The sequence below is a fragment of the Perca flavescens genome, chromosome 23 (genome assembly GCF_004354835.1).
Source record: "Perca flavescens isolate YP-PL-M2 chromosome 23, PFLA_1.0, whole genome shotgun sequence".
Taxonomy (NCBI): Eukaryota; Metazoa; Chordata; class Actinopteri; order Perciformes; family Percidae; genus Perca; species Perca flavescens.
In genome coordinates, this window is record NC_041353.1 from 1,951,963 (window position 1) to 1,970,020 (window position 18,058).

Here is an 18,058-nt window from a genome sequence, read left to right on the forward strand (position 1 = left end):
GCGATATATAAATAAAATGTATTATTATTAATACATTTTGTCCAGAAGTAGTGCGTCTAAATGGTATCAAGTCCCCATTTACAGAGGCCAGTTTACTACCGCTGCTTTCAAGTCTTTGGAAAAAAGCCATGCAGCGGAGAGGGGGGTGGTGTTATGTAACCCTTGTGTTGTCTTCAGGTCAAATTAGACCTGTTTTATAAGTTTTCTAAATCAGAAATATGGGTTTCTTTCAACCAAATTGCCCCAAAATAACTTTGATGCATGCATGTATGAAAGCCATGCAACATTCTTCGCAGGTGTCTTTCTTATTTTTTGAGGGGGACAAATCTACCTCTTTTAAACTAGGGATGCACCGAATCCAGATTTTTGGGATTTCGGCCGAACCCTGAATCCAGTGGTTGAGATTGTGCTGCCTCCTCCTCCCATCCTCAGTCCATGAACCCAGTAAACTCATGAATGAAGTAAACAGGGACTGTCCTTCCTTTGCTGTACCTGAAGTTGCTGCATTCTGGCTGCTGTCTGGAGATTCCTTCATGAACAACTCGTATTCTTCCAGATGTTTCAGACCAGATGTTGTAACAGCGGCCATGTTGTGTATAGTTTAGGGTCCTCGCCACCACCGGACCAATCAGCATTGAACAGATTGAACATGTAGCTGGACTTGAATGGTCTTCTTAGGACTGAAAGTTCTGCCAAACAACAACTTTCTCTGCTCACCAGATCCATGTCCACTTTCTCACAGCCTGCTGCATTGAATGCTCCACCTACGTAAACACCTTCCTGTAACCAACGGTGCCGTCGTTAGGGTGGGAAAAAATTCTAAGGTTCAGCAGAAACCGAACCCCCGTCAAAAAGCCCAATATGCAGCCGAATCAGAAGCCAAATCCTGGATTCGGTGCATCCCTGGTTTGAATATAATACACTATAATAACGTAAAAAGTGATACAACACAGTTACAATTCTTTAAATAGCTGCTGCTTATTAACTACCACCTCTTGGCCGCAAGACAAAAGAGCCATTGTTTTGGGGGTTTTACAGATTTTGACTAAACAATAGCCGGGGCTTGTTTAATGTGGTAGATTAAAGAAATGTTCAGTTTGGGTTTGTATGTTCCTCCAGATAATACTCCCACTAATGGAGGGAGGAGAGAACTAGAACATGGATCCGCCAGAGTCTCTTTACATAATTAACAAATACAAAAGCTACTATTAAAAGGGTTATTCTCTTTCTCAGGTGGATGTCCAAGCTCATGACTGAGTGTTAATCGCAGAGCTGGTTCGCTTAGCTTAGCATAAAGACGAAGAAGAAGCAGGGGGGAAACGGCTAGCCTGGCTCTATCGAACGCCGTTAAAACTCCCTGATTAACACGATGCATGTTGTTGGTTTAATCTGTAAACAAACCGAAAAGTTTGGCTTACACCGCAGATGCATTCTGGGATAGGAGAAAAATAAATGCTCTGGGTTGTTTGCATTTATTTAAACCCCACGTGTCAAACTCAAGGCCCGCGGGCCAAATCTGCCAAATCAATTAAGGTTCATAATCAGTGTTGGGCAAGTTACTTTCAAAATGTAATACATTATAGATGAGTAGTTACTGTCATTTGAGAGTAATTAGTTATATTACAATATTACTGTCTCTGAATTGTAATGTGTTACACTACTTTTCCATTACTTTTGAGTTACTTTCACCAAAATAACAGCGGAAGTTTGACTTGGTAGCTAGCTTGTGAAAGTCTCCTCTTTATCCACATTAATACATCATAGATTATTCATAATATTTTGTATAATTAACATGAATATGCAAAGTAACTAAAGCTATAAAAATAGAGAAGTAAAACGTACAAATGGCAAGTAGGAGAACATGAAAATGCTCAATTAAAAGTACCTTAGTATAGTTACTCTCCACGGCTGATAAAATGTAATGATATTTACTTGTGGCAAGCCTCAACATTAATTCCCGACATGTTTCTATCTGTCAGCGGCTGGGACACATTGCTGTCCGCGCTGACGTACCGTCACCTGTTGTTGGGATACAGATGTTGTCCCGTACAAATTCCACGTATACAGGAGTAACTCCCTCTGGTCACGCATGTAAACGGGTTATTGCCGAATATTTCAGAAACCCGAATTGTGACCTTAACCCGACCATAACCCGAAAATTGACAGCTTGTAAACGTAGTCACAGAGAGAGGAGCATCCGGCGATTAACCTGGAAATGAACTGTCTTCGATGCAGACTACAACTATGAAAACAAGATATGAAAACTAAAATATTATTATCCTGACCAGCCAGACCCATATTCAGATGTTGGGTCTGGGAACTCCCCATTGGTCAGGGCTCAATCTGAGAGGGCGGGATAAACGGTTGTCTATCAAATTCCCTCTGCACGTAATAGGATAGCGCTCCAACCAGTCAGAGCAACGAAGAAGGTAGCGGAGCTAGCTGATAGATTCAACTTTTGCCGTATCCGGTCGGCAAAACTCCTTTTTTTTAAGAATGACTCCTGCGCCGTTCTTTGTTCTTTTCTCAAAGAAAAGCTGAACTCCGAGTCTTCCAGAAGACCTCCGTTCACCAGCAGCAGCAGCAGCCATAAGCCCCGCCCACTGGCTCTATACACGATGTGATTGGCCTGACCAAAATTTGGTTTTCCCAGCTTGCAAGCCAACGGAGAGTTGCCTAGACTGACCCTGGCTGCAAATTCCATTTGCTGCCACTAGGGTGGTCTAGATTAGCCTGGTGATCGTCCTGATCTCGCTGAGCTCCAGTTCTCCACTCGCAGATCAGTCTGGCATCTTGAGATAGAGAAAATTTGGAGCCGTTAGCCAAACGACCAGGCCAATCAGCGTTGGTTTTGAGGCGGGTTTAGGTGGTGACAGACAGATGGTTTATCCAATCAGCTAACCAGGATTTTTTTTTGGAATATGGACCGGAAACCTGAAATGGGGTCTTTTATTCCTAAATTCTCGTTACACAAACGGCAAATATCCTTTACCGACATGTTGTTTGCATGCTGAGCTAAAGAGCTATGCTTTGCTTGCAGCAGCAGGGGCTTGTGGTTGTATTTTCATACGCTTTGTTGATCTGATTGGTGGATTTGGCCCATCTATCACCAACCAGGATTTTCGCCCCTTCCCAAAAGTTCTCCAACGGAAAGTTCCCAGATGGATATGCCGAGCAAATGCGAAGCGATCCATCTGGCGGAGTCAAGGTTAGGTCTAGATTTCTAGGCTTTAAATATTGTTCAGTGCTTTATCTGACTGTTTTCGGTGTCTTGTTTCCCCCGTCAGGATCTGAGCAGTGCAGCTCCCGCAGAGTCCCAGTCCGTCCCGTGTAACATCTCGGTGTCTGGACCCGTATCCGGCCTGGACTCCATCTCGCTGACCGTCACCACGCCCGGACGCAACTGCTCCTTCACCGTGACGTCTCCGGACGCCGCGGCAGACGGCGCCGAGTGCACGGCGAGGAGAAACGAAGGAGAGGAGGAGGAGGAGATTGGAACAGACTACCTTAGAACTAACCAGCTAGGAGTGGAGGATGGAGGGAACGAGGAGCTAGGAGGCGTTTTCACCTGCGAGCTGCAGCAGCTGGAGCCAGGAACCTCCTACCTGCTGCAGGTCCAGTCCCAGAGAGATGAGGAGACGGCAAACATCACCCTGAACACCAGTAAGTCCTCACTCAGTCCAGAGTCTGTGACTCGTCGTAGCAGGGGGCGTGGCTTTTGGCTAGGTCCCCCGTGACTGGATAACATAGCGTTAAAGATGCCATGGCATGAAAATTTCCCTTTTTTGAGGTTTTTTAACATTAATATGAGTTCCCCCAGCCTGCCTATGGTCCCCCAGTGGCTAGAAATGGTGATAGGTGTAAACCGAGCCCTGGGTATCCTGCTCTGCCTTTGAGAAAATAAAAGCTCAGATGGACCAATCAGGAATCTTCTCCTTATGAGGTCATAAGGAGCAAGGTTACCTCCCCTTTCTCTGGTTTGCCCTCCCAGAGAATTTGGCCCACCCATGAGAGAGAGAGAGAGACACCATGGCTTTCAAACGAGCAAAGTGGCAGTTGGTCAAGACCACACCCCCACCCTCCAACTACCCCCACCCCCCCTCTCCTCCTCAATAGCTACAGACACAGAAATGGCACATCCTAAGGAAAGCTCATTGTGGGACTGGCTCTAGTGGCTGTAATTCTGCACCAAGGCTGAATTTTGGGAAAGAGACTTCAGATACAGTATTAGGGGACCACTAAGGTCTATATAAAAGAGACTTCAGATACAGTATTAGGGGACCACTAAGGTCTATATAAAAGAGACTTCAGATACAGTATTAGGGGACCACTAAGGTCTATATAAAAGAGACTTCAGATACAGTATTAGGGGACCACTAAGGTCTATATAAAAGAGACTTCAGATACAGTATTAGAGGACCACTAAGGTCTATATAAAAGAGACTTCAGATACAGTATTAGCGGACCACTAAGGTCTATATAAAAGAGACTTCAGATACAGTATTAGGGGACCACTAAGGTCTATATAAAAGAGACTTCAGATACAGTATTAGGGGACCACTAAGGTCTATATAAAAGAGACTTCAGATACAGTATTAGGGGACCACTAAGGTCTATATAAAAGAGACTTCAGATACAGTATTAGGGGACCACTAAGGCATATATAAAAGCATCCAAAGAGCACCATGTCATGGGACCTTTAAAGGATCAAGCCGACTTATTGGGACTTTTTCTTATTCCCTGTATCCCCTGTGGAACGATGTGACAGTTATCGAGGCATAGTATCGCCTTTTCTTTTAAAGCCAACCCCTCTTCTTCCCCCCGATAACCCTCGCCCTCTAAGCCCTCTTCTGCCGTACAGCCGTTACAGATACCGTCAGCGGGGCGGATGGTTAAGCCTATATTAGAGGAGTTGTTTCAGATACTTCCCTATGGTTAATACCATATATACCAATAACTATTAATAGGTTCAAAGGAATTAATTGAAATACTTCCCTATGGTTTAGATTATTTTTAGAGAGACACACACACCCCCGCATTCGCGGGTTCTCGCTACAGTGGAAACCCGATGACGAGACAAGAGGCTTTTTGATTGACAACCTAGATGTGAAATACACACAGAAGATCTTTACAACCAAACAATTACAATTGATTGACAGCTGCCTCTGCCGTGGTCACAGAGGTTTCCGCTCAGCTGGAGGATCAAAGGTCTGCTTGTCAGTCTTCTAAAAGAGCAAAAAAAGACTCACAAGGTTTTTTTGGGTCACCTTGCTCAAGACGAACACAGGTGGTTTTATTATTTTTTTAAAAAGCAAAAAGTTAACAAGTAAAAAAAATAAATGAAAAAATGAACCGAGTTCACTCAAAAAATGCTCTAAGACACAGGAGGTCCCTACTCGTAGGGTATTGGTCAAGAGAGCAGAAAACGCACCCAAGGGAGAGAGAGCGCTTTTTGGCAAAGCACCCATTTTTATATGTACATTTCTTGGGGTTCAACCCCCCATCACAGCAAGGTGTGTTTTATCACATTTGTTTCACCTTACATGGTAATAAACTTACATGGAAGCACAGTCTCCACTGTTCTTGAGCTGATACATTTCAAAAGCAGAAGTATAGTTTTAGCTGTTTTTTGGATTAATACAAATACATTTCAAAAAGCAAAAATATTTCAAAAAGCAGGAGTATAGTTTTTAATTGTTTTTTGGATTTTCGTTCTCGTTCAACACCCCCAGAGTTAGATAAGTCCATACGTACCCTTCTCATCTCCATGCGTGTCGTAACTCTGTCTGACACACCCACCGCTAGCCTAGCTTAGCACAGATGCTGGAGGTAACCAGCTCCAGGCACCAACATAGGTGGTGATAGACAGATGGTTTATCCAATCAGCTAACCAGTATTTTTGCCCCAGGTTAGTAAGTCAGGTTAGTATAATGCGGCCTTTACGATACATCCAGGGTTTCCCCCACAAAAGTTGTTCAGCCCGGTGTCCCAGACTGATGTAGAGCCCTATAGTTTCTGTGATAACAGAATCGTGGAAGGAATCACCAAATTGAGTATTAAAACAATTTTTAATATGATGCATTGCTGTAAATTAAACTACCCCAACAGTATATAAAAGAGTGACAGAAAAAGAACAACCTTAAACGTGTAAAGCAGTAAAATGCAACATACACATGAATGCAGCAGGAATATTCATCCAGAAACATCAGATAGGAGAGGAACAACACTGACAGGGAACACTTTACTGTTACATACAGACTTTTACTGCAGTAAGATGGAGTATTTTCACAGCGTGGTATTTAATACTTGTACTAAAGTAAAGGATCTGAGTACTTGTTCCAAACACAGCTACACCACCCTGTAAGAACCTGAAGGTTACGTGTTTGCAAAAGTCCGGAGCTTTTACACCCTGAAAGCAATATTTAGCAAAAATAATCTATTGTTTCCATCTCTTCTGACCTCTCGTCTTTTGAAGTAAAAGAACACGGCACGAACTCTTTGTGTGTGTGTGTGTGTGTGTGTGTGTGTGTGTGTGTGTGTGTGTGTGTGTGTGTGTGTGTGTGTGTGTGTGTGTGTGTGTGTGTGTGTGTGTGTGTGTGTGTGTGTGTGTGTGTGTGTGTGTGTGTGTGTGTGTGTGTGTGTGTGTGTGTGTGTGTGTGTGTGTGTGTGTGTGTGTGTGTGTGTGTGTGTGTGTGTGAGTGTTCTAGAGTGAATGTCATGTAGCTTCCCCTCTCCTTATTGTGTGATTAGTTACAGGAACCAAAACCCTGCTGGGTGAGAGTGATAGAGCTTAAGTATGCGCATGTGTGTATGTGTGTGTGTGTGTGTGTGTGTGTGTGTGTGTGTGTGTGTGTGTGTGTGTGTGTGTGTGTGTGTGTGTGTGTGTGTGTGTGTGTGTGTGTGTGTGTGTGTGTTGTGCGTCCATGCTGGCGGGCGCCCAGAACAGAAGTTGGACCCTTAGTGTGTATTTCCATCGTGGGCAGTGCACAGGGTTCAGCCATTTCCTGCCTCCATTGTTTCTTTGTTCTGTGGGAAGCACTGGGAAAGGGCGTGAGGGGGTGTGTGTGTGTGTGTTTGTGTATATTTATATATGTGTATATGTGTGTGTGTGTGTGTGTTTGGAGGAAACCGGGTGCTACTGCTGGGTGCAGTGTACTGTCGAGTCCCCACAGTAACCTTCTCAGCAACGCCAAACACTTGTGCTGTTGTGTTTGTGGTCTCTTATCTTCAGAAGCCCTCCGACTCTCTAGTGTTCACACACACTCTGCACGTTTGTTTTCACGTGTTTTCAACTCTTCGCGTCGCCGTCACAAGTGTCCACAGCAGGGGCGGATCTACCGGTGTGGCATAGGGCGGCAAATTCCACCCTAAAAGAAAGCCTCGCCACCCCAGTTGGCAGCACCGAATTAAAAGTTACGGCCATTTTGACAATTTAAGAGCGCGAATCTCCAAAGTCCGACTGCAGTCAGTCAAAAACTGTTTGTTTTCCCCTCTCACACATCTGCCACTCATCACCTGGGTCTTACCTTAATGCCTGTCCTGTGATAATGCCCCTTACTTACTTCTAGCTCCTATTAAGTGAGATCACATTGTATGGTCAGCTGTAGACTATGGAATTCATTACCAGCTGACATTAAGGTCATATCGGACTTCAAAAAATTTACTTCCAGCATTAAGTTGTGGCTAAAGGCAAATCAAAACTGTAACCATTTTTAACTATTATTAGTACTATTATTATTTTTTTTTTCTTATTTTCCTTGTGTAGTGAGTGAAGGTGTGTGTGTATGAAGAAATGCCTATGATTTTTCCTTTTAAATTTCTTTTTTTTCTTATGTATGTATCTGTTTTATAATGTTCTTTGAAATGCCCAACCATGGACAAGAGTTGAGAATTAGCTCTAGCTATAAACTCTAGATGCTGCGCATCAGTTACGGGCTTTGTATTGTAACTATGTTTGCTTGTATGGTCCCTGTTAAATAAACGTATAATAATAATGGTCGCCTCAAATGCAAGACACTGATTGCATGAGATGAAGTTTGTATGAGTTTGTAAATGGCAGCCTGTGCCCTTTTGTAGTGTGTACATAGTATTTATCATCATACTGTGATAACTGATTTAATTTAGTGTATATACGTTGACCATATGTTGGAAAAAAAGCTGCCCCCGTCATTGATGTGGACTTTGCTGTTTTAAAGGGGTCAGGATACTAACAAAACTAAGAAGCAGATGGAGGCACCCAGACTACAGGGACACTGATAGTAATATGCACAAAGATACATCTGCATGACTTCTCCAGGCCTAGAAAATAAGATAAGATCTTGAAATGTCAAAAACGTTTTTCTAATTTCTGGACTTTTGCAGGTTTTCCGTGACCGTGGGAATCCTGTATGAGTTACTTAAAGCCTGCTACACACCGAGCCGATATATACAATATGAGATCGTATTCTGAACGAGACGCCATGACAGTCTGGCTTTGAATTTCCAGAGAAACCAGACCCACGTGACGCGTTCGTCCAATCAGCTGCCGGTTTTCATTTTTGGGGGACAATAGATGTATTACGTCTTTTTGGACCAACTCGGGGAGACTGATCAGTCCGACTGGCTTTAAAGCAACACGCCGACTTATTGGGAATTTAGCTTATTCACAGTAACTCCCAGAGTAAGACAAGTCCATACATACCCTTCTCATCTCCGTGCGTGCTGTAACGCTGTCTGATGGTTCCAGCATTAGCTTAGCCTAGCACAGATCCTGCAGGTAACTGGTTCCAACTAGCCTACTGCTCCCAATTGTGAATGGTTCCAGTAATCCTACTGCTCCGAATAAGTGACAAAATAACACCAACATGTTCCTATTTACATGTTGTGATTTGTAGAGTCACAGCGTGTACAAAAAACAACCTAACATGAGACACAGCCATCTTCTAACTGTAAACAAACCGGGAACTATATTCTCAGACAGGCTTGCTGCGAGCATATCACTCCGCCCAAGTACTATATTCTTCCGCCTGAGAATATAGTTCCTGGTTTGTTTACTGTTAGAAGATGGCTGTGTCTCATGTTACGTTGTTTTTTGTACACGCTGTGACTCTATAAATCACAACATGTAAATAGGAACATGTTGGCGTTATTTTGTCACTTATTCGGAGCAGTAGGATTACTGGAACCATTCACCTGCAGGATCTTTGATGGGCTGATGCCGCTGGAGCTGTCAGACAGAGTTACAGCACGCACGGAGATGAGAAGGGTATGTATGGACTAGTCTAACTCTGGGGGTTACGGTGAATAAGCTAAATTCCCAATAAGTCGGCGTGTTCCTTTTAATGCCGATGGTCGGCCATCTGGTCGGTGTGTCTGGGCCTTAAGTCAACCCGTCTTCTGAAACTTTCTTATTTTGTGTTCCTAACCCTTTAAAACACCAAAGTCACACAATAACACAAACTAACTAACCGATGGAGGCAGCGGTAGAGCAGCAACTCCTGTGTTCTGCGAGGTAAAATGTCTGTTTTTGCCAAAGGAGTCTGGTGGCTTTGAAGAGAGCAGAGATAACAGCTTTAGTTCCCCTAGCTTTTGGCAGAATGATGTAATTGTGAATATTAAGGTACTGCAGCTACATAAATGGTCATATAAACCTAAAATGTTGCATGGTGTATCCTGATACAGCAGAAAAAGATTCTGGGGATTGCTGACTTTTTGCTGTGAAATATCACCCTCAACATACCCCAAAAGACAAAAAGAAAGTCTGTCCGCCTGACAAATTGCCATCAAAAGTGATCGTTTTCAAGCATTTTATTATAGACATCACTGCCTCAAATGTACATAAAAGACTTCCCAAGTTTATAAGCTCCAATATAAGTCCAAGATGACCTTTCTATCTAGAGGATTACAGCTGGTATAACCAAAGTTCTCCACTGTACCTCAAATCGGAGAAAACTGAACTTTCAAGCATTATCATTCCATATGGGATTAAGCATATTTTTTTCATATGAACAATACATAAGTCAAATCTCAAACAAGAGTTGAGATTTGACTTATGTACTGCTATACTATATGAAGTGAATTGCATGAAAAGTGAGTAATGTTATGCCCCTAGGTGGACTGAGGTCAGGGTGCAACATAGGGTACAATCACACAAAATCAATTAACAAAATGTGAGATTTATTAAAATCCACAAAGTCCTCGCAACACATGGAATAAAGATGACTCTAGTGTGCAATCTGTTATCAAAAAGCCAGCCCTCAATTGAGTAAACGTTAGTAACCTGTACAGGTAAACCTTCTTTACAGACAAATGGCAAAACTAAAATACAGCTCAAACATAAAATAGAAAACATTTCTTTGGTTCATAGATCTTTTTGCTGCTTGTCCATGCTGTACTTTGACGACTGGTCATTTTAGTGTATTGTATTAGTGTAAAATATAAATCATAATTTTACTCATCTTCACTGAATTAACTTTGAATTCTGATTAAGAATCTTTATTGGACGGACCTTCCCTTTGCCTTTGAATGCTTAAGGGCAGTCAGAGGCCAGAACAGCTGCAGGGGCGGCTCTACATTGAATTACACCCAGGGCGAAAATTGCAGAATTTTGCAAAAAGTGTGTTTCCTATTGTAATTGCAATAGTTCAATAAATGGATTCTCTTAAGTATGTTTTTCAAATGTTCTAATAAAGCATTTGTGCAATTGAGAAAATAAGTATATGAACACCCTGCTATTTTGCAAGTTCTCCCACTTAGAAATCATGGAGGGGTCTTAAATTGTCATTGTAGGTGCATGTCTACTGTTAGAGACATAATCTAAAAAAAAAAAAAAAAAAATCCAGAAATCATAATATATGATTTTCTAACTATTTATTTGTATGATACAGCTGCAAATAAGTATTTGAACACCTGAGAAAATCAATGTTACAGTAGCCTTTGTTTGCAAGTACAGAGGTCAAACGTTTCCTGTAGTTTTTCACCAGGTTTGCACACACTGCAGGAGGGATTTTGGCCCATTCCTCCACACAGATCTTCTCTAGATCAGTCAGGTTTCTGGGCTGTTGCTGAGAAACACGGAGTTTGAGCTCCCTCCAAAGATTCTCTATTGGGTTTAGGTCTGGAGACTGGCTAGGCCACGCCAGAACCTTGATATGCTTCTTACAGAGCCACTCCTTGGTTATCCTGGCTGTGTGCTTCGGCTCATTGTCATTTTGGAAGACCCAGCCTCGACCCATCTTCAATGCTCTAACTGAGGGAAGGAGGTTGTTCCCCAAAATCTCGCAATACATGGCCCTGGTCATCCTCTCCTTAATACAGTGCAGTCGCCCAGTCCCATGTGCAGAAAAACTCCCCCAAAGCATGATGCTACCACCCCCATGCTTCACAGTAGGGATGGTGTTCTTGGGATGGTACTCATCATTCTTCTTCCTCCAAACACGGTTAGTGGAATTATGACCAAAAAGTTCTATTTTGGTCTCATCTGACCACATGCCTTTCTCCCATGACTCCTCTGGATCATCCAAATGGTCATTGGCAAACTTAAGACGGGTCTTGACGTGCTGGTTTAAGCAGGGGAACCTTCCGTGCCACGCATGATTTCAAACCATAACGTCTTAGTGTATTACCAACAGTAACCTTGGAAACGGTGGTCCCAGCTCTTTTCAGGTCATTGACCAGCTCCTCCCTTGTAGTCCTGGGCTGATTTCTCACCTTTCTTAGGATCATTGAGACCCCACGAGGTGAGATCTTGCATGGAGCCCCAGTCCAAGGGAGATGTCATGTTTAGCTTCTTCCATTTTCTAATGATTGCTCCAACAGTGGACCTTTCTTCACCAAGCTGCTTGGCAATTTCCCCGTAGCCCTTTCCAGCCTTGTGGAGGTGTACAATTTTGTCTCTAGTGTCTTTGGACAGCTCTTTGGTCTTGGCCATGTTAGTAGTTGGATTCTTACTGTTTGTATGGGGTGGACAGGTGTCTTTATGCAGCTAACGACCTCAAACAGGTGCATCTAATTTAGGATAATAAATGGAGTGGAGGTGGACATTTTAAAGGCAGACTAACAGGTCTTTGAGGGTCAGAATTCTACCTGATAGACAGGTGTTCAAATACTTATTTGAAGCTGTATCATACAAATAAATAGTTAACAAATCACATATTGTGATTTCTGGATATTTTTTTTTAGATTATGTCTCTCACAGTGGACATGCACCTACGATGACAATTTCAGACCCCTCCATGATTTCCAAGTGGGAGAACTTGCAAAATAGCAGGGTGTTCAAATACTTATTTTCCTCACTGTATGTATATATGTATATATATATGTATATATATATATGTGTGTCTATATATATATATATATATATATATATATGTATATGTATATATGTGTATGTGTATATATGTATATATGTATATGTATATATGTATATGTGTATATATATATATGTGTGTATATATATATGTGTATATATATATATATATATATGTATATGTATATGTGCCAAAATATATACAATCAAATGTAACAAGAGCAGAGAGCAACAATAATATAAAATATTAAGAAAAATATGCAAATAAAATATAGAATAAATATTCTAAATAGCACAAATCTAATTATTACACTATTGCACTAAGAACAGAAAACACAAACTGAAAAAGTAAAACCTGACCTTTCTGGCCTTCCTTGATGTGAAATCATCAATGATGTTATCTAGGAAATATGGACCTATGGACCTTTCTCTCAGCAGACATGTTGACTTGTCATAGTAGGAAAAACACAGCTGAGATGGATAACCTTAACGATGGCTCAGTTCCATCAAGTGTCCCAGTAAGATATTTCAGTGAGTCGGCATGCATAATACCAGGGCCTCTCCTAAGTGGAATGCAGCCCTCAGTAATGGTTTAATACCAGGACCTCTCCTAACTGGAATGCAGCCATCAGTAATGGTTTAATACCAGGGTCTCTCCTAAGTGGAATGCAGCCATCAGTAATGGTTTAATACCAGGACCTCTCCTAAGTGGAATGCAGCCATCAGTAATGGTTTAATACCAGGGTCTCTCCTAAGTGGAATGCAGCCATCAGTAATGGTTTAATACCAGGGTCTCTCCTAAGTGGAATGCAGCCATCAGTAATGGTTTTGAATAGACCTGAGCTTTTCCTACTATGAAATGTCAACATCAGTGTTAGTCATCTTACTTAAAAAAAGTAATTAGTTACAGTTACAAATTACTAACTGAGTAAAGTAACTGAGTTAGTAACTGAGTTAGTGACTCACTAGATTGCAGCCTGCCATATGATATGCATAGAAATAAAAACTAAACATTGAAAGTAAAATTCAAGTGCAAAATTAAGACACACAAATGTAAACTAAAAATCGAGAGTTGCTTGTTTTAATGTCTCCTTCGCTGGAGCTCACACTCTGCATTTGGGCTCGGGGTTGGGTTAGCAGCAGCAACAAGTGTCCTGTTAGCATGTGGTGATGTGAGGGGCTTCATAAGATTGGAGTTGCTTGAGGGAGACATAGATAAAGTCTTTTCTTCCTGGGCATAGCGTGCATGTGACATAAACATTCTTGCCTTTAATTTCTATGAGCGAGAAGTAGTGCCGGTACTTCCAGTTCGAGAACGCAAGTATGGATCTTTTATTATATACAGTATGTGTTGGTCAGGCTGTCTGCTTGACAATCCCATTTTGGAGCAATACAATTAAAGTGAGATGAACAAACAGAGATATGTGTCTTTTTAGATAAAGCAGATGTTGACAAAGTTCCCTTTTGGGGACATCATTTGAAATTGGGAAAAATTTGATGTTGGAAAAAAGATACTAATTGCAATATATCGCAGAATATTGCAGTATATTTAAAATCGCAATAATATCATATTGTGACATAAGTATCGTGATGATATCGTATCGTGAGGCCTCTGGTGATTCCCACCCCTATTACCGTATTTTCCGGACTATAAGTCGCACTTTTTTTTCCTACTTTGGCTGGTCCTGCGACTTATAGTCAGGTGCGACTTATATATCAAAATATATATAATTTAACATGTTTTGAAATGTTAATTCATACTGAAGACATTACCGTCTACAGCCGCGAGAGGGTGCTCTAGGCTTGTGACAACTATATGCTCCTCCTAAAGACAACTGAGAAAGAAAAGAGATAACAAAGTAGGTATTTCAGGTAGTAAAATATGCAGCCGAAAATGGTAATCAAGCAGCAGAAAGAAAGTTTGAAATGAGAGAGAAACTTGTGAGGGAGACTGGAGAAAAGGTGACTCTTACTGCAATGAAGAAAACAAAGAAAGCTAATCGGCTAATCGCGGGCTGAAAGCGAGATGGCCAGAGGAGGAGGGGCTCGTCAATGGTGCAGCTACGTCTCCACGCCTTTTTATACCTCCATGCTCCACGCCCTGTTGTTCTGGGTGATATTGTATAGTTGACTGATGAAAAAAAAAAAAATTCTAAATAAATGCGACTTATAGTCCGAAAAATACAGTAACTATAAAACGTTCACCACAACCTCTGCGATCTCTCTCAGCTGATTTTGGTGAATAAAGATGGCCAATGTTAAGTGTCTGTGCCGAATACTGTTTCAGCTGCAGCAGGTGAACTTTTGAAGGTGCGCTCTGATATAGTCTTCATTGTCTGTGGTACATCGCGCATGTAAAATGAGGAGTTTCCATCTTGAATGAGAGCACATTGGCTTGGAGAAGGAAGTTGTGCATTCTCAGCATCTTTGATCGTGTGATTAATTCCTTTTGCTTTGTTGTTTTTTTGCGGAAAAGCCATTGATTGTTGAGATGGAGTATGGCGTCAGAGTCCAGGCATAGGTCATTAAGTCAGAGATGCTAACTTGTGAGTTAAGTTCTTGTGATTTGATGAAGATCTGAAAGATAAACCCACTTGTGGCCTTGTACTGGATCACTTTCTGGTTTGATGCCACAGGCTACCTTGTAGGCGTGGTAGACGACATTGTCTTGAATCTGTTCCTCTGTCTGCTAATCTATAGCAGTGCCAGGATAAAGTTTAAAAAAGACAGCATTAAATATGGACATTATAAGGGAATAAAGTAGACAGTAGGATAGACACAAATCAACAGTCAATATTGGTGACTGGAGTCCATCCATAAAATGGTGGATCATTTCCCTTCAAACTCATAAACGTAAAAATAGAAACATTAAACAACAGAGCACTTGTCTGTTTGTCTCGGTGTGGCACTCGCTGGGCAGAGCTGTGGCCGCCCGATAATATTGTTCAACCTCAGTTTGAAGCACAAGTGGCGACACAGCACGCACACACACACACACACACACACACACACACACATACACACACACACACACACAGGCATTGTGGGAAAAACACAACATTTAGGAAGCAGGGAGCTCTAGACAGACGGATAACTTGAGGAGAAGCAGGGGAGTGGGGCTCCCACAGTGCTCTCATGTTTGATGACAAGGACATGGATCCTTTTCCGGCTGAAACCTTCCTGCAGCGCGACTGGACCTCATGTTCAAAACACACCCACTGTTTCAGGACACAGTTTGTACGTTTTCTTTGTGCAAAAGCTCGGCTAAATTCAGAGATGACACTGATATCCATCCTTTCATCTATCTGACTGTGTGTGTGTGTGTGTGTGTGTGAGAGTGAGTGAGTGAGTGGATGTGTTTCCTGAGTTTATGAGTGGTTGCTTTGTCAAACTAAAGTTGTGTAAAAGTGTGTAATGTGTGTGTGTGTGTGTGTGTGTCTGCGTGTGTGTGTGAGTGAGTGAGTGAGTGCATGTGTTTCCTGAGTTTATGAGTGGTTGCTTTGTCAAACTAAAGTTGTGTAAAAGTGTGTGTGTTAAAAGGTGTGTGTGTGTGTGTGTGTGTGTGTGTGTGTGTGTGTGTGTTGAAAGGTGTGTGTATGTGTGTGTGTGTTGAAAGGTGTGTGTGTGTGTGTGTGTGTGTGTTGAACAGCCTCTCTGTGGCTGTTTTATGTCTCTTTAATGAGTCAATAATTCAGTGTTTGTATTACTAATCAGCTGTTTGCATGAGGATTTTTCTTTTTATGGTCTCATAAAACATCTGTGTGTGTGTGTGTGTGTGTGTGTGTGTGTGTGTGTGTGTGTGTGTGTGTGTGTGTGTGTGTTGTATCATCAGAGCCATCGGCAGTGAGTGGCCTGGCGGTGACCTCCAGCACCTGCAGCAGCCTGGGCCTTTCCTGGCAGGCCGGCCCGGGCAGAACAGAGCGCTTCAAGCTGCAGCTGTGGGATCAAACGGGTACGTGGGTCCTGTTTCGGATCAGACCAATAAAACTCATAATTTTCTCTGAGTTTCTTAACTTTTTTCTTTCTTTCCTTCCTCTGTGTCTCCTAACGGTGCGTTTTTTTTGTCGACTAGTAGCTCGAGTGTGACGTCACATCCGTGTCTAATAACGAATAACCTGCGGGGTTGTTGCCTTCTTTTTGTCACACGATACTACGAGTCGGAGAAAAGATGGATTTTTGTAACATTTTTAGTAACATTTAGGATTCTATTCACCCAGTTATTGACATATTACACAAATATATTTCACAGTTTGATACATGAAAATTAGGTTTTGATTAACATTAACGTTCGGCTACTGCTCTGCTTTCTGCTCCAGACTCGGCTTAAAGCCATTGTTGTCATATAGCAACCGAGCGTCTCAGCTACATAAGCTACAAAATAACTAATCAGGCGATATTTAACTCCTAATAAGACTATAGAGACATGTCTATAGGTAGCAGTATACAGCACTATGTTTAACTCCTAATAAGACTATAGAGACATGTCTATAGGTAGTAGTATACAGCACTATGTTTAACTCCTAATAAGACTGTAGAGACATGCCTATAGGTAGCAGTATACAGCGCTATGTTTAACTCCTAATAAGACTGTAGAGACATGTCTATAGGTAGTAGTATACAGCGCTATGTTTAACTCCTAATAAGACTGTAGAGACATGTCTATAGGTAGTAGTATACAGCACTATGTTTAACTCCTAATAAGACTGTAGAGACATGTCTATAGGTAGCAGTATACAGCACTATGTTTAACTCCTAATAAGACTGTAGAGACATGTCTATAGGTAGTAGTATACAGCACTATGTTTAACTCCTAATAAGACTGTAGAGACATGTCTATAACTCCTAATAAGACTATAGAGACATGCCTAGGTAGCAGTATACAGCACTATGTTTAACTCCTAATAAGACTGTAGAGACATGTCTATAGGTAGCAGTATACAGCGCTATGTGTACCACTTCTTCATTTGGTTACAACAACGACAAAAGTGCTTAAAATTGTAGAAAACCACAATGTTTACTACGTGTGATGCACGACGTAGCCATCTTTGAAAGTGAACTCGGGGTCCTCCGAGTTCAGACGACTTTACGAGTCGTATATACGACCTCGGGGGCCTCTTTTGCAACTTCCGGTTTGTAACTCCGGAAAACAACTCGTAAATCGACTTCGGTGGACAAAAAGAACGCACCATTATTGTCCCATGTTTTTAATTGCTTCAGTTGCTTTATTTCTTAACCACCCCCCCTAGTTAGACTAGTCCATACATACCCTTCTCATCTCCGTGCGTGCTGTAACGCTGTCTGACGCCTCCAGCATTAGCTTAGCCTAGCACAGATGCTGCAGGTAACTGGTTCCAACTAGCCTACTGCTCTGAATAAGTGACAAAATAACTCCAACATGTTCCTATTTACATGTTGTGATTTATAGAGTCAGAGCGTGTACAAAAAACAACGTAACATGAGACACAGCCATCTTCTAACCGTAAACAAACCGGGAACTATATTCTCAGACAGGCTTGCTGCGAGCATATCACTCCGCCCAAGTACTATATTCTTCCAGAATATAGTTCCCGGTTTGTTTACGGTTAGAAGACGACTGTGTCTCATGTTACGTTGTTTTTTGTACACGCTGTGACTCTATAAATCACAACATGTAAATAGGAACATGTTGGTGTTATTTTGTCACTTATTCGGAGCAGTAGGCTAGTTGGAACCAGTTACCTGCAGGATCTGTGCTAAGCTAAGCTAATGCTGGAGGCGTCAGGCAGCATTAAA

General features: G+C 41.9%; 1 protein-coding gene across 2 annotated transcripts in view; it reads left to right on the forward strand.

The window, feature by feature from the left end:
* Positions 1–18,058, forward strand: part of ptprb (protein tyrosine phosphatase receptor type b) — a 92,648-nt gene that overhangs the window by 3,269 nt on the left and 71,321 nt on the right. For both annotated transcript variants that reach the window (XM_028570302.1, XM_028570301.1), the window contains exons 2-3: positions 3,288–3,663; positions 16,119–16,238. In XM_028570302.1, coding sequence (XP_028426103.1) covers positions 3,288–3,663; positions 16,119–16,238 — 496 coding nt within the window. The remainder of the gene's footprint in view (positions 1–3,287; positions 3,664–16,118; positions 16,239–18,058) is intronic.